Consider the following 27905-nt stretch of genomic DNA (forward strand, 5'->3'; position numbering starts at 1 on the left):
CCTCCTCTAACTTCCTGCATAATAATACATGTATGCATTCATTTGTATATTTGTTTATTGTCTGACTCTCCCAGTTAGGAAGAAAGCTCCACAGATATAGGACAGCACTTGTGTTGCTGTTCACTGCTGTGTAAACCCCTACCACCCAGAGCTGTAGCTCACATTTAGTAGATGCTCAATAAATATTTGTGAATGAATGAAACTGTCCTTGTGCACTCCTTTTTCAAAGCAATTCGGCTTTATGCCCTTTAAAACAAAACATTTAAAAAGCTACACTTCCACATGCATGTAATACAGTCTCATATGATCCTGGAGGATGTGAATAGTAATGTACTATTTCCATTTTATTATTTTATTTATTTGAGAGAGAGAGAGAGAGAGAGCGTGCACATGCATGCATGAGCAGGGAGGGAGGGGCAGAGGGAGAGAGAGAATCTCAAGCAGGTTCCATGCTCAGTGCAGAGCCTGACCCAGGGCCTGATCCCACCACCCTGAGATCACAACCTGAGCTGAAATCAAGAGTTGGATGCTCAACGGACTGAGCCACTCAGGCGCCTGAGAATATACGTTTTCCATTTTATAGGCTACTAAAAAAGAACACATGTACCAATCTCTGTATAGATTCTAATTTGATATAAACTCTATATGTATACTGAAATCAATCTAAGAAAACAACTCTTTCTCCTTTCAAATGGTTGTTCATTCTGATGGTATATCCAGTATGTGCTCTAAACATGGATATTTAAAAGATAAATTCCTTGAAGGACTCAGCTTTGTGCCATATACTCACTAGAAACTCAACAACTGTTAACTCTTGGTGAATTGTTGCCATGCAATTCTCCTGTAAAATCTCTCTAGTGGAAAAGAAAAAGAAGTTCTATATTGCGTTTAGACAAAAAAAAAATGGTCTTATATAGCATAAACACCCCAAATATATCTTAACACACAGCGTCTACACACGAAATAAACACAGGCTTGTCTATTAAGATGATTCCATTTGCTGTACAAAGATAGCCACCAAAATAAATCCATGTCCATGCTTCTCTAGAGAAAGAAAACTAAACTATCCAACATTTTCTATGATTGCCATGCTGGTGCCTAACCTGCATATGACTCAACAGCCTCAGCCCAACCTTCCCCTGGCGAGCTGTTGGCCATTTGTGAAGCAAAGGAATCAATACTGCGTCCTCATTAGAATGGTCATCTATCTTCAAATCTTAATTCTGTTACTTAAATTAGCTCTAGCATTTATACCCTAAAATAAGATCAATATCATAACATTCCATGCCATCTATTTTTTTAAGATTTTATTTATTTATTTATTTATGTATTTATTTATTTATTTATTTATGAGAGACACACACACACACAGAGAAGCAGAGACACAAGCAGAGGGAGAAGCAGGTTCCATGCAGAGAGCCCAACGTGGGACTCGATCCTGGGTCTCCAGGATCACGCCCTGAGCCAATGTCAGGCGCTAAACCACTGAGTCACCCAGGGATCCCCTATCTTCAAATCTTAATTCTGTTACTTAAATGATCTCTAGCATTTACACCCTAAAATAAGATCATTATCATAACATTCCATGCCATCTATTTTTTTTTTTTAAGATTTTATTTATTTATTTGAAAGAGAGAGAGCATGAGTGGGGGGAAGAGCAGAGGGACAAGCAGATGCCCCGCTGAGCACGGAGCCAGAAGCATGGAGTTCTTTCCCAGGACCCTGAGATCATGACCTGAGCCAAAGTCAGACGCTTAACCCACTGAGCTACCCAGGTGCCCCCACCACACTACCTATTATAATGATGTGCTTACATATTTAAATGAATGGCAATATCCTAGTATTGGAATATATATCAAATTGTTCCCATGTCACAGATAAACTTTTAATGCTGTTTGAGGCAAGGAAGAAAAAAATAATTAAATCCATGAATTATCCTCATTGGTATTTTAAAATCAAAAACAGATTCCTTAGCTAACGACCCAGTATCGATTGCTTATTATTAGTCCAGGGTCTATTACTAAAAATATGTTTATGTCGTGCAATTATAATGCTTCAAACGTTTACATTTCTTAGAACATAACACTATACAATACTTGTGTAAAATTTTACAAAGCATTTTTGCATACAATTCTCATAAGCCATTTTCAGCCTACTATTTCATAGGGTAACACAGTCCAACACATTCCTATTTTCTGGCGAGATGTGTGACTAGAGGCTAAGTTGTTAATTTATTATAAATTCAATTTTATTTATTTATATTTATATTTATTCATATATTATATACCAATTATTAAATATATCATTTATTAACATGAATTTATTTATTTATTTATTTATTTATTTATTTATTTATTTATTTACATTTATTGATTCTTCCAGGAATTTTGCTAGGTGCTGGGGATACTGAGAGGAGCAAGGTATGGGCCATGCCCTTTAGAGCGGTGGCTATTTAGGTCTGGAGAAAGTAAACATATTTTGGCAGAGCATCCAATAAATTTTCATGTACATGTTTGTGTGTGCATATATGTGTATTCCCAAATATACATATGTATTATATATAAAGATTATACATATATATATTCTGATCTTTTAATCTAAGTCAGTAGTTATACTCTGAGCACACAAAAATATTACACACAAAAGTATCGAAGTTGGAGTGGATGTAATAATTTTTAAGAAAATCAAAGCTTACTGGGTGACAGGCACCGAGGGGGGCACTTGACGGGATGAGCACTGGGTGTTATACTATATGTTGGCAAATCGAGCTTTAATAAAAAAATTTAAAAAGAAAAGAAAAGCTTACTGTGCTGGTATATGGTGATTTTCCTAGAAACATAGAAATATGCTCGAGGTTCCAGTTATGATGAAGGATTCATGGCCTTCTAGAAACTGAGTAATATTTGGGGGGAAAATGGCTTCTTTACATAATCTGAAAGCAGAATTGCCCTTACGAGTCAGAAGCAACCTATGTAGCTGATTTGAACTTTCTTTTTTTTTTTATTTTTTTTTATTTTTATTTTTATTTTTTTTAAATTATTTATTTATTTATTTATTTATTTATTTATTTATTTATTTATTTATTTATTTATGATAGGAACACAGTGAGAGAGAGGCAGAGACATACAGGCAGAGGGAGAAGCAGGCTCCATACACCGGGAGCCCGACGTGGGATTCGATCCCGGATCTCCAGGATCGCGCCCCGGGCCAAAGGCAGGCGCCAAACCGCTGCGCCACCCAGGGATCCCTGATTTGAACTTTCTATGCTGAGTATCAGCTGGCCAGAGAGTTTAAAGCTCTGCCTCCAGAGATTTGAATCTTGAGGAGATTTTACTCATTCAGAATTCCCAATGAAAAAGGTCAAGTCCTGGAGCAGAGAAACAACAAAAGTCCCTAGGAGTTGATTTCTCAAAGCAGAGACTACTACTCTCAAAAACCACCACCACCACCACCACCCGGAAAACCCCACTAAGCTCTGAGAGCAAGGCCCTGCGGAAGTGAAACCCTAGTTAGCCTCCGGAAAAAAACAAGAGAAGTGGGAAAGAGACCAATCAATACAAACCATCCCTACCATTGTTTTCAGTTTGACTTAGAGACAGCCCTGTCTAGAATAAATTCATCATTGTCTTTATCAGAATCCCAAACAAATTTTATTTCAGTATCACACAGAACATAACATATATTTTATACTCGGTTTTGCCTAAAATTTTCACTGAAATGATAGAAATGATGACAGCATCCATACCTCCTCTTTTTCCCAAGCTAATTTTTTCCTGAACCCTTATTTAGTTTTACCTCAAGCATCACACATGTACCAATGCAAACATTTACAATGGCCAGTGTCCTATTTATATATAACTACCAAGCTATTTTTCTTTCCATCTCTGCCCTTAAGATAATTTAAATAAAATTCAGGGTAAAATTAACATTTAGCACTTAATATTTAACTATTCTAAGACTTCACCATGTGTATCAACTACACAGTGAAATTTCGGCCAGGGAAGATTTAGATAAAGCAAGGATCTTTTCCTTCCCATAAATCACGCTCTACCTTTCTCACTCTAGGTTCAATGAGAGATTTAAGACCTAGTATTCTAAGAGAGTCATACGCATGTAGACTGACATTAATTGTGTATCATCCTTGGAAGATCTAAGAAAACAAACACTCCAAACCGGTTCACTGTTCTGTGTTTCAAACGAGGAACCTGGTGGAGAGAGATCTGCATTTATTCCACTCAAACTGTCTTTCTAGAGAGGTTTCCCTTTTAACTGACTAATACCTATGAATCTTGATGGTTCTGTAGTTCTTTTCCATTTCACTGTCTGCTGGAGCCAGGAGTCCTGCTTCCTCCCTCCCTGCTCCCCCATCTACTCTCCCACCAAACATCTGTACAAGCTAAACAGAGTGTGGAGGAAATCGTGCGTAAACCATTGAACTTCAAATCTTTTCAGAGTAACATATTCCTTTGGAGCAGGGGAAGGATTCTAATAAATTACTGCAAACAACTTTCGGCTGACAACAGTTGAGATTCCTGTGCACTGTAATCCGAGTGATAAGGTCTCCAGGAGGGAGACCAGATGCACACATTTCTTTAGCTGACTGGCTGAATTACTTCATGATGCTTTTCCCACATTTTATGGCTTACAGGCCTGCCTCTTCCTGGGATTTGATGAAAACAAGATCAAAACAAACAAAAAAACTGAAAAAACTCCTTAAAAATTTCTATCACTTCCCTACATGTTGAAAGCGATTCCAAGGAAAGTCCCTCTTCCTCCAGGAATCACTAAATTTCTATCCCATGTGGCTGAGCCTTTTGTGCCAGGCCACTTACTGTAGTGACTTTCTTTGGCAATAACTCTTTCATGGTGGGCTCTCCTTTCAAAGTGGGAAACCACCTTAGATTTCATTCAAAGCACAAAACTATGACTTGTTTTCTTCATTAAAAAAGGGGGGCGGGGAAAGCCTGGGTCCCTGCATCTTCTATCTAACATTAAGGAGACAGTTTTCCACTAGTAATTACTGCTCTACTCTTGCTTTATCACACTAAGACGAGGCAAGACTTTTTGTCATGTTCATTGATCTTTTTTGCCTTTGATTCTATAAACAGGAACTATCTGTAAGTCAAGCTGTACACTCTTGGATTAAAGCCCAGGCTATTAATGCTTTTTCAAAGGGTATGCTATAATACTACTGTCAGAATCAGTGTGGATAAGAATGCTTGTTTGACAGATCAAGTTCTAATTCTAAATGGTACAGCCTTCCCTTTCTTGTTAACCTTTATCAAGATAACTTGATAATGTTTGGTGTTCACTTGGAATTATGCCCATAGGCTCTAACAAATTGAAAAATGACTGTATGCCATTATTTTATTATCAGGAGATATTGATTAATTATTGTTGTGAAGAATTTAGCATAATATATGCTTACAATGAAATATTTATATTTGGCAGATATTCTCTAACATACACATGAAGCACTAAACCTCTTCTCTCCTCACCCAAAATTTACTTATTCAGCTATCTGGGGTGGGGGTGCATACTTTGTAGAGAACATAACTTGCCAGTATCCTCAGGAAGTAGCTGTATTGAAACCTAGACAGTGTAGGAAGGTCTAATTCTTTCCTTGTCTGGGTTGGCCAGTTTGTAATAGGTACCTTTTCAATGTTATGAATTCAGATCATCTTTTTTCATGCTTCATGGCACAGAACTTAGACGTTACATAGAATTGACTTGAAATGATCTGACAGGTTCAAAACGTAGAAGCTCTGCACTGCGGAGGGTAGGCGGTGGGGGAGGGAATTTAATCTAGAAGCAGACATCCCTGTAGTTATTTTTGTGTGAAAGTGGGAGGTGCATGTCTAGGACAGAATTTGTCAGACTCCTAAGTTTTTGTAGCAGGACACAAACTACGCTTTCTACACTTCTAAATTCTAAATCACACGAGTCTAATTTTATAAACAATACCAGAGAATACTGGCACTTAAAGTAATTCTTAGAAAACTCACCTTTCAGTACTTGCCAAGGCTATATTTGAAACAACTAGTTTTGAAAGCTACTGTCTAAGGATTTACTAATGACTGGGGCTTCTATGTTGGGTGTGCTCCAATCTGTATTGAGGTAAACTAATGTTTCCCAAAATCTGTTTTTTGCAGTTTAGTATTCATTGAAAAAAAAAGTCCCATCCTCAAATAAATTGGGAAAATACTGGGTTAAGCAAAATTAATTAGTTTCATTTCTTCCTGGACTTCTAAGGGTCTTTAATAAGCTAATATAATTTTGAATCTACAAAAGGGAGATTGCAGTTTGTTGCATTTTCCATTTCTTAAACCCACTTTTGATGGACTATTAACATCTTGCATAATTAGTTTTCTGAAGAACAGAGGTTGGGAAATGCTCGAGAAATCAATGTCTGGATTCTACCACCTGCATTTCCTGAAGAAATTACTTCTCTGCATTATGATATAATATCATGGCTTTGGGTTTTACAGGGAGTCAGTAAAGAGTTTTTGTTTGTTTAAAGACTGATTGACTGATTGATTTACGAGTGAAAGAGAGAGAGAGAGAGAGAGAGAGAGAGCACGAGCATGAGCATGAGTGTGAGTGGGGGAAGGGGCACAGGAAGACAATATCCAAGCAGATGCCCCCTGAGTGTGGAGTCTGATGTGTGGCTTGATCTCTGGAGCCATGAAATCAGGACCTGAGCCAAAAAGTCTGATGCTTAACCAGCTGAGCCACTCAGAAGTCCCAGTAATGGAAGGAGTTTTTAAAGAGACTTTTCTATCATTTTGCCATAACATAATTATGGCATCTAATATACATTAAACATTTATAAAGTGCATTTTTGCTAGAATTTGTTCTTAGGTATGGATTATCTCTCCATATTTATTAATGGGCAGCAAGATTTATAGACACAATAAAAATTTATTTTTTCCCCTTGACTGCTAGGGAGCTCAAATGCACATGTGCCTTAATATAAGAACATATTTTGAGTTGCTAAAATTTTTCCTTCTGAATAATGTTTTATGTCTTTTGTATTATAATTGGGTATCTTGATGTGTAGCTTATATCACACCAGGGTTAATAAATTCCATTCTAATGAATGTGGTGAAGAATATCAAGTGTTCAATTTAATTGAAATAGGTTACATAGAACATCTGCTTCAGTATTTCAATAATGGCAAACATGAAGTAAATGGCAGCTGTTATTATTAATAATGTTAATATTAGTTTTTTTCTCTTTGTAATGTCAATACTAAATAATAAAAGATGGAAAGTAAAAGTTTCCCTCCTCCATTATTTCTCAACCTTGATCCCATTCCTCAATAGGAAACATTTTTTTTCTGCTTCAGTCTCCAAATTTCTGAAAACACCAAAATAAATGTTACCATTTCTTCACTTGTCCGTTTTAAGCAGCATTTGTCATTGTCGTCTGTGAAAGAGAGAAATTTGTTGCACTTGGACCATCTTCTCTTTCCTTTCTCTGCCTCTCTTATCCCTAGTTCTTTGATAACTCCTGTTTATGAAGTGTAAATAACATACTTAACACCATGGTTTTTAAAAATAAGCTTTTTATATTGGAATGTAGCATACACACGGAGAGTGTACAAACTGAAAGTTCAAAAGTAGACACACCCACGGAATCATAGCTCAGAGAAATAGACCAGTCCCAGCATCACGTAAGTCCCCTCCCTGTCTCTGCCATTATCTTGATTTCTGTCCTATAGATGGTTGGGAATGTTTTTGAACTTTTTAATAAATCGATCACATACTTTTTTTTGTGTTTAGCTCTTTTCACTCAACATTATGCTTAATATTCATCCATTTCACTGCATGTAGCAGGTGTGTTCTTTTTAATTCCATACAGTATGCCATTAAATATCACAATGTATTTATCCATTCACCTATTAAAGGACAGGTGGGTTGTTTCCAGGCTTGTATTAGTAGGACTAGTGTTGCAATGACTGTCCTTGTACAAATATTTGAGTTATATATTATGCATTATTTTGGGGGATAAAACTAGCAGGGTAGGGGTGCCTGGGTGGCTCAGTTGGCTAACCACAGGACTCTTGATTTTGGCTCAGGTCATGATCTCAGAGTCATGGGACTGAGCCCCACGTTGGGCTCCATGCTCAGCAGGGAGTCTGTTTGGGGTTCTCTTCCTCTCCCTCTCCCCCTCCCCCTGATCTCTCTCCCTAAAACAGACAAACAAAACTAATAGTGTAATTGCTGAGTCATATGCTATGTATACGTTACATTGAGTAATGATCTTCCAGAGTAGTTGTTCAAATGATACTAGCATTGTTATAAAAGTTTCAATATCCAGGCCAGCTTTTGGTAGTATCAGTCTTTTTAACTGGGGTCTTGTCTTCTTTTTAATATGTCAACTTCACAAAGTACCTTAAAATATAGTCTACAAAAATCGAGGACATTAGCAGTCCTATAGTTTCTTCCATAAGCCTTCACGCTTATCAGGCATATAATTATCTTTATATTATAAAAGTTTATAACACCTACATTCTCTAATTATAATTTAGTTTTATGTTTTCTCTGCACAGGTAGACTATAAAAATAAAAAAATCCAATAAATGGCAATTACAAAATTATTATATAAATATTCATTGTAAAATAAAATAAAGTGATAGAATTCCTAAGGCAGGAGATGCAATTTTGTCACTAGATATGTACCACTCAATGGAGAATTTTACTTTTTTGTCCAGCTTTTACTTTTAGGGTTTCTAATTGCTTTTTTACTTTTTTGTCCAGCTTTTATGCTTCTTGGGGTTTCTAATTGCCTTTCTGTTTTCCTATTAACAAAAAATATATATTTTTGATATATCTCTACTTCACCATTAATTTTACTCCATTTATTCATTATTTGTTACAAAACATTCATGTTCTTTGGAAGATATTATTCTTCAGGCCCTGACTCTGGTCATATGCTCTAATTTGGAATGACTGCTTTTTACTACATAATTGCCATTCTGGGATACCTTTCCACTGCACTCTTAAATCCACTGCTTTTTGACTTTTACATTTTTCCTCTTCCCTAGATTTCATATATATACATATATATATTTTTTTTTGCTTAAGTACATCCTCAGGTAGTTTTTTCTAAAAGTGCATGTTGGATATAAATTGTCTGAATTGTTGAGTGCCTAAAGATGTCTTTATTTTATGTTCACCTTTAATTAAGAGTTCAAGGTTTAAAAGCACATCTTCTTGGAACTTTGACAACATCAAATTTTTTTGCTAGGATTTAGTGTTATAAAAAAATCTGATACCAAGTTGATTCTTATTCCTTTATAGGAAATTTATTTATTTATTTATTTATTTATTTATTTATTTATTTATAGATTTTATTTATTTGTTTATTCATGAGAGACACACAGAGGTGGGAGAGAGAGCGAGAGAGCGGGAGAGAGAGTGAGAGAGCGAGAGAGCGAGAGAGAGAGAGGCAGAGACACAGGCAGAGGGAGAAGCAGGCTCCATGCAGGAAGCCCGACGTGGGACTCTATCCTGGGTCTCCAGGATCAGGCCCTGGGCTGAAGGGGGCACTAAACCACTGAGCCACCCAGGCTACCCCAGGAAATTTACTTTTATTTTTCTTGATAAGCTCTTAGATTTTCTCTTTTTCATAATGTCCTAGAATATTAAGAGAATTTGTCTAGATCTTTTTTCAATCATCTTGCTTATGGTTCTATAGGCCCTTTCAATCTGAAAATATTCCTTAGTTTCAAGAATTTACATCAAAATTTCATTGTAATTTCTCTTTTTCCTCTGCTCCTGTCTTGTTAAGTCGCTATTGTGTCTTTCTTATTGATCTTCTTTCTGTGTACTTACTTTCTTTAAATATATGCCTTTATTTTGTCAACATCTGTTTTTAGTGAATATTTATTTCAGTAGTCCTATTTTTATATTCCAAGAACATCCATATATTTCTCTTTTGTCCCCTTATCATTAGAGCTGAGCTTGTTTTATAAATGTAATACCTTCTTAAATGTTTCTGAGGCTACTAATTAGAATTTTTAAAAATGTATCTTTTATACCTGAATTGGCTCTTCTTTCTTGCTTTTTTTTAAAAGATTTTATTTATTTATTCATGAGAGCCACAGAGAGAGAGGCAGAGACACAGGCAGAGGGAGAAGCAGACTCCATGCAGGGAGCCCGACGTGGGACTCGATCCCGAGTCTCCAGGATCATGCCCTGAGCTGAAGGCAGACGCTCAACCACTGAGCCACCCAGGGATCCCGGCTCTTCTTTCTTCATGGCACTTGTGACCCCTCAAATGTCAGTGGTTATCAATTTACACTTATTAACAAAGAACGAGGTTGCCTTAGTACAAGTAGCTAGTACAAGTTAAATAGATATGTTTTCTCAACCAACTTTTCCTCAGAAAGACAGCATGATGACTGTCAGGCTTTATGTGAAGGACTGGGGCTGAAATCAGATAGCAAAGCAAACAGGCATGTTATATATGCCAATTCTTCATTAACTGCACCTGAAAATGGGGAGGACTTTCTTCTAACGGTCCCCATCACTGCAGATCCACAAATTCCTTAAAAGATTGGTTTTTCTAGTTTTACATTAGGGAATAATACTATAGGGGAAGGGGAGGGGATTGACTTTCCCGGCTGCTCCATCCTTCAAAAGTATCACATTATTTTCCAAACCCCTTCTTCTTCCTAATGTCCCAAACCAACCCAAGTCTGGAACCTGTCTGTGCCATTGCCGGGAAACATGGGTTCCCCAGCTACTGTTCTTATATTTGCTCTGGACTGTAATGTCTGCTTTAGTTTATCTATTTTTCCATCTTTCAGAAATTTCTGAAAATGCCTGATCTCTTGATATTATTCCTTCCAATTTTAGAACTGCCCTATTTACTTTCATGCTGACATTGGGGATGTTGTTGGGGGAAGAGTTTTTGGTCTTTGAGCTTCAAGCCCCTAATTCTTACACAAAATTTAACACTTGCAAGAAATATCATCTACATGAGAATATCATTAGGAATTAATCCTCATGGAAACTATCTTGATTCTGAGATTTTATAATGAGACTTGTACAGTCTGTGAACCAAATTTACTAACAAGCCATTTAGAAGACAAAGGCAATAAATGAAATTCATTTTTGATCTGTGTGAGGTCACCTAACTTTGAAGAATGGGAGAGACTCAATTTAATCAGAAACTCTGTGGGGTTCTAGATATTCCCCAGACTGAATTCAATTGGGAATTTTGTCATGCAGAATTTAACAAGAGTTTGTCCTTCAGCCTCCAGCTCCGGGTGCTGTTCCTGGACTCCTGCCAGTATCTTCCCCTAGACTGCTGTAAGCAGGCTTCAGGAGGAGGAGGGGAAGGAAGAGGGCATGGAACACCCTTCTTGTTAAAAAGGAAATTGGGAAATTAGCAGGTGTGAGAGAATGCTGAACCTCCCTGGAATAGTCCTGGGGCTTACTTCCTGATGTAATACGAAAATGTGAAAAAAATATTTTAAAAAATCAGGAGCTCTGGTGAAAGGAAGGGGTTATCTGAAATATTTCAAGGCCAAAGTAAACATGTAAGACTTATTAACCCAGGAGATCATTAGAAACTAACACTACCCATTCAATATGGCATTTTCTTTGCAACAAATACTGTGAACTTGCTGGGGATAAAATGATCAGTAAAGCATATATATTAACGTCAAAGAATTCAGAGTCTGATGGTTGTATACAGATGAATATATAATCACTATCCCATTTAGAAAGCACAATGAGAGGCATCTACACAGGTTTTATGAACACGAAGAGCGGAGGTATCCATTCAATGGTGTGTGGGTAAATGTTTAACAACTGGCTTTCTGGGGCATCGGCTTTGCCAATTTCTGTGGTATAAATGCTCAAACCATGGCCAGTTTCAAGCTGATGTGCAACAGCACAACCTTATGATTTTTACCATATACTGATACACACACTTTAAGAGTCCAAGTAATAAAATGTGGTAAAGTAATAAAGAGGTAACATTTAGAAATGAATTGTATTTCTTACTTTTGTTTTTAATTTAATTGATTTAACTGTATATAAGCTTTTATATAAGCTTACAGTTAAATTTTTTTGTTTATAAGCTGTAAGCTTAATTTAGTAATAGATGTGCTTCACAACCAGCTCACAAAACTCTTGAAAAATTAGCTATTGGTTCTTAAGCCAGTACAAGGTGACTCCAGCAAACAACTACCCATGACTGGAGGATGGGGTGACAGTCATCCTGCAGGACATAAATGAGGGTGGAACCCTTTACCACAAACAGGTTTGTGTCCATTAGAGTTGGGAGGAGAAAGGTAATGAAAGGAGGGAGTGGTAAAAGAGGTGATGACGGCCAGAAAAACAGTGCACATGTAGCCAAAGCAACACAACTTTATAACCCTGCTTTTTAAAGTATGATCTGGTTAAACAATCACCATCTGCTTAGCAGGGAGAGGACGGGAGGCATCTGTTGGCCCTCGATTCCTGGAATAGTAAGGACAGGAAAATAACGTGGATATAAAACATTTCTTTCCATCCCTACTGGGACTTGCCTTCTAGTTCATGACGATGTGGACCACCAAGAGGGAAGTGGCAGGGGGCACTTATCAATGGCTCACTAAATAGAATGACCCAGTGAAAATGATAAGTTAGCAGTGGTGCTCAGGACTCAACACAGAGCTGGGGAACCAGGGTTTGCTGAGACCGTGATGGTGTTCTATGGGATATGAGTGATCCAGGGGCCCGCAATTACTTGAGTCAATTGTCATTTTTAAGCTATATTTTAAAAGCTCTTATCAAAATGTATATGCTCAACTATCTTATAACCCATATCGGGCTTCTTTTGATTGCAGTGGACAGAAACTCATCTCCAGTTTAGTTTAGATTTTGGGGAAAAATTATTAGCTAATGTAACTAAAGAAGTTTAGGTGTAGAGCTCAAGCTAACTTAAGGTACCTCTTGACCAGAGGCTCAAGTAATGACACTGGGACCTGGTGTCTCTTTCTTTTGGCTCCATTTCCATTCTCAGATGGGCTCTGCCTTCAAAGTCAGAGGAAGGCTAATCTGCTCAATTTTTCCCTCCCAGCAGCTGAAAAAAATTCCTGGGCTGTCTCTGGCCAAAACATATCTGATTCCAAACATCCAGTTTGGTGTCTCTAAGAAGCTGCCTAAATGGTTAGGTCACTGGCTCTCACTCTCATCTGCACAATACACTAACTCAGGACATTTTTTAAAAAATTCCAATGCATAGACCTACCCTCAGTCAATTAAATCACAATCCTTGGGGTTGATGCAGGTGTTGCTATTTTTTTTTTTAAGCTCTTCAGGTGATTCCGGTGCAGGAATATAGAAATTTAGAATCCCCTGGATTAGGAGTTCCTAAGAATAGGAGTTTCTAGAATCTCCTTATAATTTACTAAGAAAGTGAGGTAATTAATTCTTCCTTAATGCCTACCTCAAGATCTTTCTTCCAGTGCTTTCCCACCTCTGTGACAGAACGTTGCTCTGTTTGCCCAGCCTGGCATCCATCTGCATCCTCTATCTATCTGCATTCTGTTCTCCCCCTCTTGCCCTGCCTTGCCTGGCTCCAGGAATCATCCCTCTTCTGCTTTGTATCTTCAGGTTGATCTCTCTGCTGGCTCTGTCTTTGAGACCTCAAAAAACATGCTCAGATCTCTCCTATTCCAGAATGCCCTCTTCCCTGTGGCCCCACCCTCCACTCTGAGGGCTACTGCCCCACTGGCCTCACCTCTGCTGTTCACCCTACAAGAGTGGTCTGCACTCCCAGCCTTATAATCTGGCTGTGAACATCACTATTCTGCTGAAACTGTTCTCTCAGAGGTCAGCAATGACCCATTTACAGAAACGAATGCCTGTTTCTTTCTCTCTCACCGAAGGCTGCTCACTGTCCCCTTTTTGAAATACTGTCCTAGCTTTGCTTTTTCGGATACTATGGCATCCAAATGCTCACTCTCTCATTGTTTTTCTTTCTGCCACCTTTGTTAGCTTAAGAAATCCTTGGAGAAAACGGATATGTATCCAAAACTCATTTCTCAGGAAATATGTATCGGGAGACTTTCAAGTGAAAATACACTAAGGCAACAATTTAGAACTCAGAAGAAATTCTTTAAAGATGCTCAACACCATCATTTATCAGAGTGAAAATTTGGAAACAAGCTAGGGAGATATGCTAATTATGGTAATCCACATAATAGAATACCATCGACCGTAAATTTTCTTACCACAACTGTGTGCTAACGTGCACAGACGGGTAAAATTTTAAGAAGACAACAGAAGGGTAAAAGTATGAATTGCACAAACAATAAAACTTCAACTCTTACTAAAAAAGCATACAGAATAAGTTGTAAATCAGCGTGTCCCCTGCCCCAAGTTTCCACTGTAACACTGGCAATCTTTAGCGACATTAGATTTTGCCTTCTTTTGAAATGGATTTGGTTTTATTTTGAAAATCAGACAGAAAATTTCCCTGGTACAAATTTTAATTACTGTGCTTTTTTAATAATTGTGTGTGGATTATTAATAAGAAGCTTTACCCGGCTTTCTCACTGCCCAAAAGCTTTGTCTGAACTTAGGTGGTCACCGTTGACTAAGAAATATGAGACCATTTTGTTTTTATTGCTTTTGTAATGGCAAGGTCAAAGTGTCTCTTTCCATTTGAAAGGTGAAGTAACATCCTTCGAGAAGCTAAATGTAATAAACATCTGGTTCATGGCTTTCCTTTTGAATATATGTGGTATTGAAACTTTAATAAAGCAATTGCAAAAGAAACTGTGCAAAGAATATTTTCTTCTGAAGATTCATAAGGCATAGATTATTAGTTTTTAGCTCACCCTATAATTCTCATGTATGTGTGCAAAATAGTGCCAAGAAACTTAATGAAAGAGAGAAAAAGAGAAGGAAGGATCTAAACATTGACTGCTCCCTTATAGTCCCAGGAATTTTCAGAATACTGTGTATTTTGCCTTCTCTCAAATGGCAGGAGATTACCAAAAATATGTTTTCTGCCAGAACAGATGAAACTTGCTAAGATAAAAAATTTGAATAAATCGACTGCAGTAGTACATTAAAATTCAATTATTTTGTTATTGCAACTATGAGCATAAGCCATATAAAAGTCTTCACATATGATTTTTAGCTTACAGATGGGGAAACTGAGATTCAGTGAGGGGGTTCGTCCTTTTTCCTGCCACACAGGTAAACAAAGAAAAGCCCCATGGGGCGGGATCACATATCTTCTTACTTCCAAGTCCATTCTATTTCCCCTATACTGCATGTTATGCTAAGGGACAGGAGATGCATTGCCTTAGCTGCTTCTCTCTAATGTTCTAGATGGACAGGTATATGGCTCCCATCCCTTCCTCCTACTTTATCTAGAAAAGCATGGTGGCAAAATGAAACATCAAGTCTCGTTTTCCCAAAATGTACAAGTTCACACATTAGAATGACTATCATAAAATTGGCCTTCCATTTCCCAGTAACAACCCAACTTTTCCTTCCCAATCAGCCACAATTCCATCAGAAGGGTATGGACTCCTTCTTGCTCATTGGAGGTTATGTGAGGGATGGCCAAATAGTCCCTCGGTAGGACAGGAACCTTCTACAAAGAGAGAGTGCGTTTCTAGTATGTGATTCTATGAAGAAGATGGGGGGGGGGGGGGCGGGCAGAAATAAACCTGCAACTATGAGAAGTCTGGCCAGTTTACAGAAGAGAAGCTTCAGACCACGGTCCAAGCTGCTGTTCATTGTAAGCCCTCCAGAGCACTGGACTAGGAGCACTGGAGGACTTCTGTCACAGTCATCACCAGTAGCACTGGGAGGAGAAAAGCAAGACACACCTGCGACCTGGGGGTTGCAGCATTCTCCCTTTCAGCTGAAGTATGTCCACACCCCAGCAATAGTTCAAACTCCAGCAAAACAAGCAATCTTATTTTGTGAGACAACTTTGAAGGGCATGGGGCACTCTTGAAAGTTTATAGGCTGGGATGATAAATTAGCCTTGATAGGATGGAATGAAGTGGTAGAGACAAAGAAGAGAGGATACGTTTTCAGGTGAGGTTTGAAAAGGGATGGAAAGGTAATGAGGTGGAGAGATACAGTCAAACGGTTCCAGATGGCAGGGCCTGACAGAGGAGGCCAGCCAGGGTTAGCAAAAGGAAGGAGGATGGGAAGACGGAAGAATGAGGTCCAGCAGAGAGAGGGCATTCTCAGCCGAGATAATAATCAATTCTGAATCACGTCACGGAGTGGGTGAGGAGCCATCAGAGGAGAAGGGGAGGCTGGAGGAGCTGAGAGACCCAACCCAGACAGATGGGGAGGAAAGAGCAGAGGGACCGAAACAGAAAATGTGAGGCTACCAGAAGCGGAGCAGTCATGTTCAGGACAATGACACGGGCCCAGTGAGTTCCTCGGATTAAAAGTGTGTAGCAGAAAGGGAAGGAGGAAGAAGTATTTTTCCTCTTCCATTAAGACAAAAAAAATTAAATGTATGGTTGTAGTTGATTGAGGTTACATATGGGAAATGAATTTCTGGACACGAAAAAATTTAAACATTGGGTGAGTATCAAAGAATCTCAGAGTTTAGAGAGCCTCAGAGGTCACCTGAATAATCCTTTGGAAGACTGTCAGACACGTTGCAAGATTGTTCTTGTTGGGGAGAATTAAGAATGAGATGGCTGGCTGTCTAAGATGGTTGAATTTCAGTTCTCTCAGGAGACAAGGCCTAGATTAATGTCTGACCTTCCCTTTCAAGCATGATGAGTCTGTGATTGGGGGAAGTATAAGGAGCAAAGAGGGAAAGGAAGAGGATGTGAGTGTGATTGGCACAAAGCCTTCTAGTCATGCTCGGTGCCAGTGGATAAAGCAATGCCCGTGAATGCTCGGGCAGCAGAAAAGAAGAAAGAATATTGAGGCTGGGAGGAGAAATCAGGAAGGAGAAAGAGGCAGAGTGAAAGAAAAGATGCACAGCAGAGAGCAAATGGATGCCAGCGACAAACGTCTCATTGGGATACCCCACTGGGTCAAGAGGGCTGCCTGTCTAGAAAGCTAATGGGATGGGGGATGGGAGGACAGTCAATTCTAATTCTAGGCCACCTGTGTGTTTGGGAAGAGAGAGGAAGGGAGGGCAGGTAGGAAGTACTGACACTTGGGCCAGCTCTGATTTCTGGAATCTATAGTCAAATGAAGGCAGAGAATGTTGGACCTGAGTGAGTTTTGAGCCGGTTACAGAGAAGACAACAGGACGACAAAGCAACTGGCGACAAAACACAAAAGGTGACCAGAGCCTCTCTCCTCATGGAATGTCAGTAAATATTTATTGGCTGATGTTGACTTTGGTAGACTGAGTAAAGCCTGTGAAAGGAAAACACCATCGCCCATGGGCCGTGAAAAGTTCAGCTCTGTGGACCCAAAACAGTGGCACCTGAGAGTCACACCAGTTATCACTACAGAAAATGGTGCTGTGCCCATGAGGTCAGCCTGTCGCGAGGAAAAAGAAATGATGAAACCATAGCAAGAGAGAATGAAGGAAGCCTGTCGAAGCTGTGGATAAAGCAGGACCCCTGAGAGCTCTGGTATCAGCTGTGAAGGTAGGCGCCCAGAAGCTTGGCTTTACCCGGGCAAGGCAATTCCTTTGTCAGATGTGGCTAGAAAGCTGAGAAATCGTTATTTTTGAATTTGGCTCCAAGGTCAGGTAACCAGCAGACTCATTCTGAAGGCGAGGACTTGAATAGGGGCAGAAGGCAGCATTCTTTCTCCAGATTGCAGTGCTACGTGGAAAAGCATGCTTTTGGCCTATTAGTGGCCCAAAAGTTCCTGTCCTAATGCAGGGAGAGGCCTTGTGAGGTAAGGTGATTTTCTTCTGGTTCTACCTTTGTAGGGAACCAATATGGCAAACAAATTGAAAGTTGCTTGAAGCCTTAATAAGACAAAAAAAAAAAAAAAGATTCCCAAATCTGAGAAGTGTTCAGCGGTAACCTAAAATGTGCTTTGCTCTAAAACTGTGGGCCATGCTTCTGTGTGGGAGGATCCTTGAAAATTACTCGCAAATAAAGAATTACTTATTTATTGTTAAAAATATATTGATTAGGGGCATCTGGGGTGCTCAGTGGTTGAGCACCTGCCTGTGGCTCAGGGCGTGATCCCGGGGTCCTGGGATCGAGTCCCACGGCGGGCTCTCTGCAGGGAGCCTGCTTCTCCCTCTGCCTGTGTCTCTGCCTCTCTCTGTGTGTCTCATGATCAATAAATAAAATCTTTAAAAAATATATATTGATCAAAAAATATATATTGATTAAAAAATGCTTGATCCACCTATAAAAATCCCAGCCCAGGATCCTAGTACAAAAAATGGCAGTGCCTCATGGTGCACACACAATAGATATTTGTTAAATGGACAATAGACAGATGAATGAAGAAGCTAAGAAACAAGTAAACTATGAAGCGTGTAAGTATGTGTAGAAAATAGTTTTCCTTGAATTGCACCCTTTTTCTCCTTAAGAGAATTAAAAAGATAAAGCAACTGCCATACCACTTGTGGGTGACATCAACTACAAATAGCAAGGTAGTTTCTGAAACATGAAGCTCATCTCACCTCCCCCTGACCAAGATCTGGATAAAGTCCTAGCCACCAGGGGTCTAGTAAAGAACTTGAAACATTCGCTGAGAGTTCATGGATAATTAATTCAAAAGTCCTACCAACTTGGGATCCCTGGGTGGCGCAGCGGTTTAGCGCCTGCCTTTGGCCCAGGGCGCGATCCTGGAGACCTGGGATCGAATCCCACATCGGGCTCCGGGTGCATGGAGCCTGCTTCTCTCTCTGCCTGTGTCTCTGCCTCTCTCTCTCTGTGTGACTATCATAAATAAATAAAAATTAAAAAAAAAAAAGTCCTACCAACTTCAACTATGCAAATCCTATTCATTTTACCAAAGGGTTACTCTGGGCCCACTACATTCACGGCCCTGTGCTAAGTACCTGGAGAACGTGTGTTAGTCACAGTCCTTAGTGAGTGTAAAAAAAATTATGTGTTCTGGGGGTTGAATAGGTGAGGGTGTGGGAACTGTGCGGTAGAGGAGGATGAGACAGCGAAGAGGGAACTTCATCCCAGTGCAAATCCACAGGCCATCTCTGCACCTTCCCCCTCATCAAAAAGCAAAAAACAAAACAAAACAAAAAAAAAAAAGAAAGAAAGAAAGAAAGAAAGAAGGAGCATTAAGATTGCAATTACTTACATTTCTTGGTTTTATTATTACAGCCTAAGAAAAACAGCACCACACAGAGGAATGGGGTTCAAAGAACTCAATGAACAACAGGTAGCATTGGTGGGCCTTGAACTCGGTTTGACAGAAATGTGAGTGTTTGACAAGGTAAGGTGCTGGGCCACTCGGGCACCTCCCTGCCAATGTTACGACATCCTGTCAGACACACAGAGGAGTCAGATCATGGCAGACTGTTTCCACATATAGATTTTTATTTTAGGCATCAATTGGCAGTCTTAAGCTAAGTACCAAGTAGAAAACAGCAGATATAAAGATTTGGGGGAAAAAAGTGAAATGGCAACTATGAAGAAGGCATCGATACTTTCATTTATCCAGGGTTTAGCAACTGTCTTCGTAAACACTTAGGTCTCCTTTCACTGCAGGGGACCAATGCTCCCAGAAGACTCAGAAAACTGGTAAAAGTTAAAAATATATATATTTGTAATAACACTGCTTGGGTCTACTCTCATTCCAGTATGTAGGAGTTATAAAAGAATTTCTGATACACATGAGTAAAAATTATTATTTCATGATTATAATGTAAGAAGAGCATCTTCTGAATATCAAGATAAGTGCTAAAATCAGCTAAGATAAGAAAAGAACTTTTTAGAATAAGAGTCCTTTCTTAAAAAGTCTTAACCAAAACCATAACATAAAGGATAGCCTTTTAATAGTGATTCATACACAGAAATTGTACATTTGTCCCGATTGCAGAGGATAAAGTCAAAACAGAATTTACTCCCCCATGCTAACAGCCTAATTTAAAAGGGAGAGTATTTCCTATATTTTCCCCAAAGTACCTTTTAAAAGACTTGCTCTGCTATCCAAACAACTTGCAAATGCATTCGGTAAGTTGGGCTATAGTATTTATTCTCTTTCCTGTTATTGACTCAAGATCTATTTCTCACTATTTGCTTTGTGCTCATTCTTCTGCCAAATGAAATATTAATTGCATTTTTAGCTGCACTGCTGGTGATCAAAGAACTCTGATATGTCAAGCTAAACTGATAGAAATAGCATCCATTAACATATTTATAGGTTCAGAGCTTCTAGAGCATAATTACACCCATTAATTACTTGACAGTACTCTATATTATGGGCTAAAAGAGAAAGGCATTTGCAGGTATGCAAATGAGTAAAGTTTTTTTTTAAATAATAAATTCTCCCTAAAGAAGCTTCTATCTACAGGAAAGAAGGCAAGAGGGCTCACCTCTCTCTACGTTACTAAGGCAGAATTTTTAAGCATTCGCTAACTTTGGGACAGAACGGACACACAGTAAAATGAGATGGCACAGACAGGGTGATTTCAAAGCGAAGCGTAATTTGAATTTTATAGAGAGATTTAATTAATATTTTAGAGTTCTCAGAGAGACCACCTTAAGCCAGTCACTCTCGATGTAAGATACAGAGCAATGATTTTTACTTTCAAATGAACTTCTTCGAATATCACATAGGACCAAAGTGTTTCGGACTGCCCACATTTCTAAACATGCAATTCTAATACACACACACACACACACACACACACTAAAGCTGTCCTTGGAGGAAGCTCATGAGATGTTAGAAATTAATAGAGTAAACAATGATTCTGTAGCTTCACCAGCTGTGCGAGTCCTGAAGCTGCCAGCTGCATTTAGTACATGTTGTCATGCAAAGGACGGGGACACACACTTGGACTCCTCTTGACCAGTTAATCAGTATGCAAAAATGATGGTTTCTCATAATAACTTCAGCACCGGACCCAAACCCATTCTCTTTTCAGCCCTGAATGAAGTCATTAGGAAAAGAAAAGGGGGAAGAAGAAGAAGAAGAAAAAAAAAAAAAGATCACACAAGCCAGGATCTTCCCATTTTCAACACGAACACAACCAGGATGTCAGGACGAGGAACCAGAGCCGACTCTACCTGTACACGTATCCATCTATACATATTCCACTGAGTTCTTTGTTGCCCGACAATCAGTTGGAAAGGCAGTCGCATTTGAAAGTAAAAACCATCCAACTGTGGTCCCAGGCTCCTGCAACGGACTGGCAGAGGGAAAAACAAGGAAAGCACGGTACCTTTAGTAAGTCGTCTCAGAATCTGACAACGGCATTTGAAAGAGACAGCTATCATTCTTGCTCCCTGCCTTCTGTGGCAAAGTGCAGTCAGGGCTCTGCTCTGGTGGCTGCAGGAGCAGCATATGAATTCCTTGCGCACATACCAGGAGGAAGGTAGTCCCAGTGGGGAGTGACAAAGCTTAATTCCTCTTGGCTGATGCAGAGGTCCGCTACATGTCATCTGGCAGAGCTGTGTCATTCACTACTACTACCACCCCTGCCCGCCTCAGCCTCCTCCCCCTGCACCATCACAATGGCTTAGAAAGTGAGGCTGTTTCGATAGCAACAAAGCACCAAATTGTGGAAAGCAGGGACAAGGCTGGGAGAGGAGCCATTCTATAAATCTAATACTAAGCACCGAGCAATGCACTGGGGTTTAGGCGAAGGGCTGTGTATTCCAGCCGATTCAGCTCCCCCCACTCCCTTCCGTCTCAGCATCAAGTCAGGGTGCTTTCTGCATGTCCCATTTAACTAGAAAGGTTAGGGAAACGCTTGCACTCTTACTTTACAAAGAGATGCGATGTTTCCTCAACAAGAATCGGAGGCAGAGGGGGGAGGCAGTTTGTCTTTGGGGTTCTGTACAAAATAGAAAGGAGACAGCCCTACAGCAGACTCAGAAGGACCTATTTGGCACTTTGCAAGTCTGTGAGGGCCAAGACAGTCTAATCTAGGTTTGGAGATGAAATGCAAAAGGGCTCAGGGAAAGGGCTCAGGCAAGGCGGACCATCAGGCAGATGGAATCCCAGCCCCCTTAATTACCCTTTCCAAAAAAAAAAAAGAAAAGAAAAGAAAAAGAAAAACTTGGCTGGAAAGCAACACAGTCAAGACTGTTTCTAAAGATACCAGGAATAAATGCAAACAAGGCCAAGTACTTCTATTTTTAACATGCTTCATTATCCTATTTCCCAAACAACCCTCCCCCAAAACCATTCTTCTCATTATGCAAATAAAACAGTCTTGCGACATTGCAGATATTTGTGAGTATCTGCTCCAGTGGAGTGAAGAGGAGATGAACAAACCCTTCACAATCCATTCACAAAATGACAAGAAGGCGGAGCACACTTCTTCATCTGCTTGCACCAGCCCACTCACCATATAGTCAATACAAACTAACATTTGGGATGGAATTTTCAGCAAAATCCAAGAATCTCCTACAAGAGTTAATGCGAACATTCAGATCCCCTCCAAAAAAAAAAAAAAAATCACAGTTGGCCAGGAACTTAAAAAAAATCAGCAATTAGTCAAAACGAAGATATATCACTGTCCAAACTATTTGATTAATAGTTCTAGGAGTATATGAATTATTCATACAGTCTTATTCTCTACTCTAAGGGCTGTTAAAAAAATCCTTTCAAGCTGGTTTCCAAAATAATGTCCAATATTCCAAATTTAGTGATAGAGCTTTCCCCTCTTCATTCATAAATTCCATATTAAGTCAAACAATTTCAATCTGCTGATGTTGAAATGCATATGCTGTCTATTTGGGGCCCAATAGGAAAATAACATCTATGAAAAGTAGCTGAATATTGAAAGCACCTACTTTAAAGGTTTTGGAAAGAACACAATTCCCTTACCAAAGATGGTCTAGCTAAAGCAGTCAGCTCCCGCTAATCAATAGGAAAGTACATCAAATGGATTGTATCACAGAATCAAATTTCTATAACTGCTCCAATTAGCATAAATCTGTTTTTGCATTTCAACCCATCTCATTTTCATCTTTATTAGGTCATCCCTAGTAATCTTTTAGCCTCCTTGATTTTTTTTTTTTGCTTTAATAGAAATGTGCCTCAGTGTTAGAGAATTGGGTTATTAGCTAAAGTGAGATAAATATTTATAGTTAGCTCTTTAGAAGAGCTTTCCCTAAATTTAACATCTTTCTTTAAATCTAGGTACTCAGAATATGCAGTTGTCAAATAGCATTTAGTAAAATCTTGCCCGTGGAATATCACCACCCCAGCCTATTATAATAATGTCTATTCAAATAAAACTCAAAATTATACAGGAATCTCTTACCCCCTGCTATTACACTTACTCAGATCTAATTTGCTTCTTCCTTAAGGCTAAAGTGATCAAATATTTCCTCTTTTACTAAGATGCTCAATTCTTTTTAAAAGCTTTGTCTTCTGGTCCTAAGAAAGATCCTTAGAACTACTAAAACATCTTATTTTTCTGGCAGTAGGGAAAAAAAAACCACCCATCCTGGAACCCTTTGAAAGGTTCCTGAATGTTCAAATTAGGGGACTTTTTTTTTTCTCTCTCTTTGTAATTACGGCTGCCAATCCATACATATCCCATTAGCCAGCTCAGGCTCAGCTCCAGGAATCTTACAGAAATAGAACCATCCTGGAGTGACCCTTTTCTAGGAAATGAAGGAATCTGCCATGTGTTCTACTCCTTCCATTTTTGGCCTCTCTGGCCCTCAGAGATTTCCCTGGGAGCCATTCCCAGGTCGGCCTTCTCATCCAAAGCCCTCCCTCCTCCCTTCACCTAATTCCAGCCTCGCCTCACATCCTGGACTGTAATGCTTCCAGCAGACAAGCTTTTCTATCTCATAATTTACTGGCCCATAGGAAAAAGGTCCCAAGAAGGCAAGGCAATTGGACCACAGTCTTTTAACATAAGCTACCATTGGGCCAACTAACCTACATTTGCCGGCCAGCAGTTTAATGCAAGTATTTGTCTTTGGAACCCTATAATCACCTGTGTCAACCATGGTGGCTCCGCTGTCTAAATAACTCAAACTTAACAGCATGCTCTTTGAGGGTCACCAAGTGGGAACTGTAGAGATACACAGCAGGCAAAATGGTATAAAATATGTATCTGATTAAGCTCCAAAGGGATCTGGAGGAGAGTTAGTTGATGAAGTTTACTCCTTAATACAGGAAAACATGTGCTTGCTGGATTCAGGGCTGATTACTCCCTTAAATTGTGCTCCTCACTCAGTGGAGAATCTGCTTGAGATTCTCTCTCTCTCTCCCTCTGCCTTTCCCTGTCCCCCCTCCCCGTCCCCCTCTAAATAAAACAAAATTAGTTTTCCTGAGTGTGCGTGTGTTTACAAAGCACTAAATATTCTTTATGCTCTTTACTTTTCCACTATGTCCCTTGTCCATGGATAGAAAATGCAATCCTGATAAGAGGGGGTAAATCCAACTAACAAAGAACCTTCCTATGCATCTCTTCTCCCTTTCTCCCCTGCCCCTACCCCTGGCCTTCTGAGGTACAGCTGGCGTATCCACAACCACGATGACCTAAAGGATCCAGATACTGCAGGTGGTTAAGACTAGTTCCCCCGGGGACCAGACCATTATGCACCAAGTGTTTACCATAGGAGTCCATTCTGACTGGACAGCTTGTCTATTCTTTTATTTTTTCCCAAGATTTTATTTATTTTTTCATGAGACCCAGAGAGAGAGGCAGAGACTCAGGCAGCGGGACAAGCAGGCTCCATGCAGGGAGCCCAATGTGGAACTTGATCCCAGGACCTCGGGATCACGCCCTGAGCTGAAGGCAGATGCTCAAACACTGAGCCACCCACGGGCCCTGAGAAATTCATTTAAATATAAAAAAAGACAAAACAATGAGGTCAACTCCACAAATATTCCACTGTTTTATATCATTAGAATCAATTTGATTAAAGTCCTAACATAATGTGTATTTTCTTCTTCATGTCAGCTGATTTTGTAAATCTGTTGTTTCAAAATGCACTTCATAGGTCCCACTTGTTTGAGTATTTGGCTCTTTCCTTTCTTTTTCCTTGAATGCAGTTGATGACAAATGTTTAGCGTGGTTAGGTTATTGGTTAGATAGCACACAGGATGTCCTGAATTGCCTAGTACTGAATCAGAACACTGATTTTCTCCCCGTCACACTTGGCAACTGTTAGGCATCTCCCAAGTCTTTAGGGTATTTCAGAACACAGTGTTCTTGGAGGTTTCAAAACATGACCAGTACTTCCTTCTCAGCCACTTATGGACAATCTCATTAATTCCTCCTTAGCTCATCACAATTGGTTCTGAGTTTCCTTTTCAGAGATGTTGAAAGTAACTAGGATCCTAGTGGGTGAGGATCCTAGTTACTTTCAACATCTTGTGGCCAAAAGCCCATAGTTACCCATGTTCTAATTCTCGTGACCACTGTCTGCCACTGAATTCATGGAGTGTGTCGGTGGGAGGCTAAACACTTGGACTGGGCTCCGAGCAGAACCTGTCGGTGCAGCTGAAGAAGGCCGAGAAGCAGGAAGAGCAAGACTTCATTTGAGGAGAGAGGTTCTAAGGGTGAGGCTATCTGGTGTAATTGCCCAAGACAGGATTTATTAGGCATGTTTTACAAATATTTTATGAGAAAACATTTGTGTAGAAGTAATGATGCCCTTTAGGAAGTGTCATTAGGACACACTCTGGCAAATCGGGGGTGATTAAAAAGCACTTAGTGGCTCCAAGCCTCGGGTGAGCTGTGCTAGCAAAGGGAGGGTATGATGCACACTGCGTGTGCTGTTTGCTTCTCTGGTCAGGGCTCTCATGCTCTTCATGGGGCCGAGGCTAGAAGGTTGCATATGAGAAGGCCAGGGAAGCTCCCACGAAGCTAAGAACCTTAGAAATTTGTCAGCTAACTGCATCTGGTGGGAAATGCTAAAGAATGGAATAGGTGGAAAATGGGCAATGCAGTACACAGGGAGACCTGCCAGAAATCAGCCCCATAAAACACCAGGTGAAACTGTTTACTGAAGCACCATGGAGAGCTGAGATGAGGTTGTGGCCAAAAGCCCAGGCTTTAGAATCAAATTGACTGGCTCTGAATCCTGCTTGTGCCACTAAATGGCTGTGTGACCTTGAGCAAGTTAGTGAACCTCTCTGCTCTTCATTCGTAAAATGGTGAAAATCATCTCTCAGCTTGCTTTATAATTCACTGAATTATTTGTGTAAAGTGCCTAGAGCAAAGTAAAGAACTTCATCGGTCACTACGTATTTGGTAGGCAGTACAGTCACATCGTCTGGTATTTGGTGACTCTTGAGGTAGGGCTAGCATTGACAACTGAAATGCTCTCTTTTCCATGAAGTCTTCCATGATTACCAATGGCATGAAATAATCTCCCCTCAAATCCTGAAACGTCTTCAGCCCTCATACATCTTCTTTCTCCCTTCGCAAATGACGGCACTTCCCAAGTGCGGTCAGAGGACCTCACCTCCTTCTGCAGCACTGTATCTGCTCCAGGCTCCAGCGGTCACCTCTCTGCTCTGACTCTCAAATCTTGGTCTTCCACTCAGTCTCACTCTCATTCCAAACCACATTCCCTGATCCTTGATCACTGTCACCTCCCAAGGCCTCTCAGATGAGCCGGGAACCCAATCTGGTCCCTCAGTTTGTCCCCAACAAGATGCCTTTTCCTCCTCCATGAACTTGCTGACATCACCATCCTCTTCAGCAGTCCATTCCTTTCAAGCACCTATAGAAGCCCTCTCAGCACTTTCCCATTCTGACCACCAGCATCTTGTTGAAAGCTGCGTAGTGGCTGTACACAGTTTCCTCTTACAGTTATTGACTGTTCCGTTCTAGGCACTGGGGCACTGGGTTCCATGCTGGGTAGCTGAGCTGACTCAATCAGTGGCCAACACTTTTGAACATTTTTATGAATATGTCAGTAGTCCTTTGGGGGCAGTGTTACTCTTCAAATTTTGCAGTACTAGTTAAACTTTGAGTTTTTTTGGGTAAAATTAAAGGGTACCTTATACAAATAATCTTATGCATTATGACAACAGATAGCCCAGGACATGTCAAATACTTTGACTAATAATTTGCAGATCACTTGGAGGGGAGTATGTTATTTGAAGAATGAAGAAAAGTGGACTACGTCCTACACAAAAGCTTCTGCACAGCAAAAGAAACCATCAAGAAAATGAGAAGGTGGGCAGCCCGGGTGGCTTAGTGGTTTAGTGCCGCCTTCAGCCCAGGGCCTGATCCTGGAGTCCCAGGATCGAGTCCCACGTCAGACGCCCTCTGCCTGTGTCTCTGCCTCTCTCTGTGTCTCTCATGAATAAATAAATAATATCTTTAATAAAAAAAAAGAAAAAGAAAATGAGAAGGTAACCTACCGAATGGGAGAAAATATTTGCAAATCATTTATCTGATAAGAGGCTAATACACAAAACATATAAAGACCTCATACAACTCAATGGCAAAACAAAACAAAACGAAACAAAAAAACAAAGAACGGACAAAAAATGGGTAGGATCTGAATAGACATTTTTCCAAAGAAGATATAAGATGCCCACCAAAAACATGACAATATCACCAATTATCAGGAAAACAGCAATCAAATCTCCGAAGAAGTATCATAAAAAAAGAAAGAAAGAAAGAAAGAAAGAAAGAAAGAAAGAAAGAAAGAAAGAAAAGGCAAGAAATAACAAGCGTTGGTGAGGACATGGAGAAGAAGGGAACACTTGCACACTGTTGGTGGGAATGCAAACTGGTGCTGTCATTGTGGGAAACAGCATGGAGGTTCCTCAAAAAATTAAAAATAGAACTACCATATGATCCAGCAATTC

The 27905-nt window shown here is 39.8% G+C and overlaps 1 protein-coding gene across 34 annotated transcripts in view; it reads right to left on the reverse strand.

Moving 5' to 3' along the window:
• GRIP1 (glutamate receptor interacting protein 1) overlaps window positions 1-27905 on the reverse strand; it is a 656016-nt gene that overhangs the window by 239670 nt on the left and 388441 nt on the right. For 5 of the 34 annotated variants that reach the window (XM_072741909.1, XM_072741906.1, XM_072741905.1 and 2 more), the window contains exon 1: window positions 21325-21757. The exons of 23 other annotated variants lie outside the window; for them this stretch is intronic. In XM_072741909.1, the coding sequence (XP_072598010.1) occupies window positions 21325-21562 (238 nt within the window). In that variant the 5' untranslated portion in view covers window positions 21563-21757. Of the gene's footprint in view, window positions 1-21324; window positions 21846-27905 lie in introns of those variants that run through there. 6 more of the 34 variants (XM_072741920.1, XM_072741925.1, XM_072741910.1 and 3 more) reach the window with 6 other exon arrangements.

Source organism: Vulpes vulpes, chromosome 16 (assembly GCF_048418805.1).
Source record: "Vulpes vulpes isolate BD-2025 chromosome 16, VulVul3, whole genome shotgun sequence".
Taxonomy (NCBI): Eukaryota; Metazoa; Chordata; class Mammalia; order Carnivora; family Canidae; genus Vulpes; species Vulpes vulpes.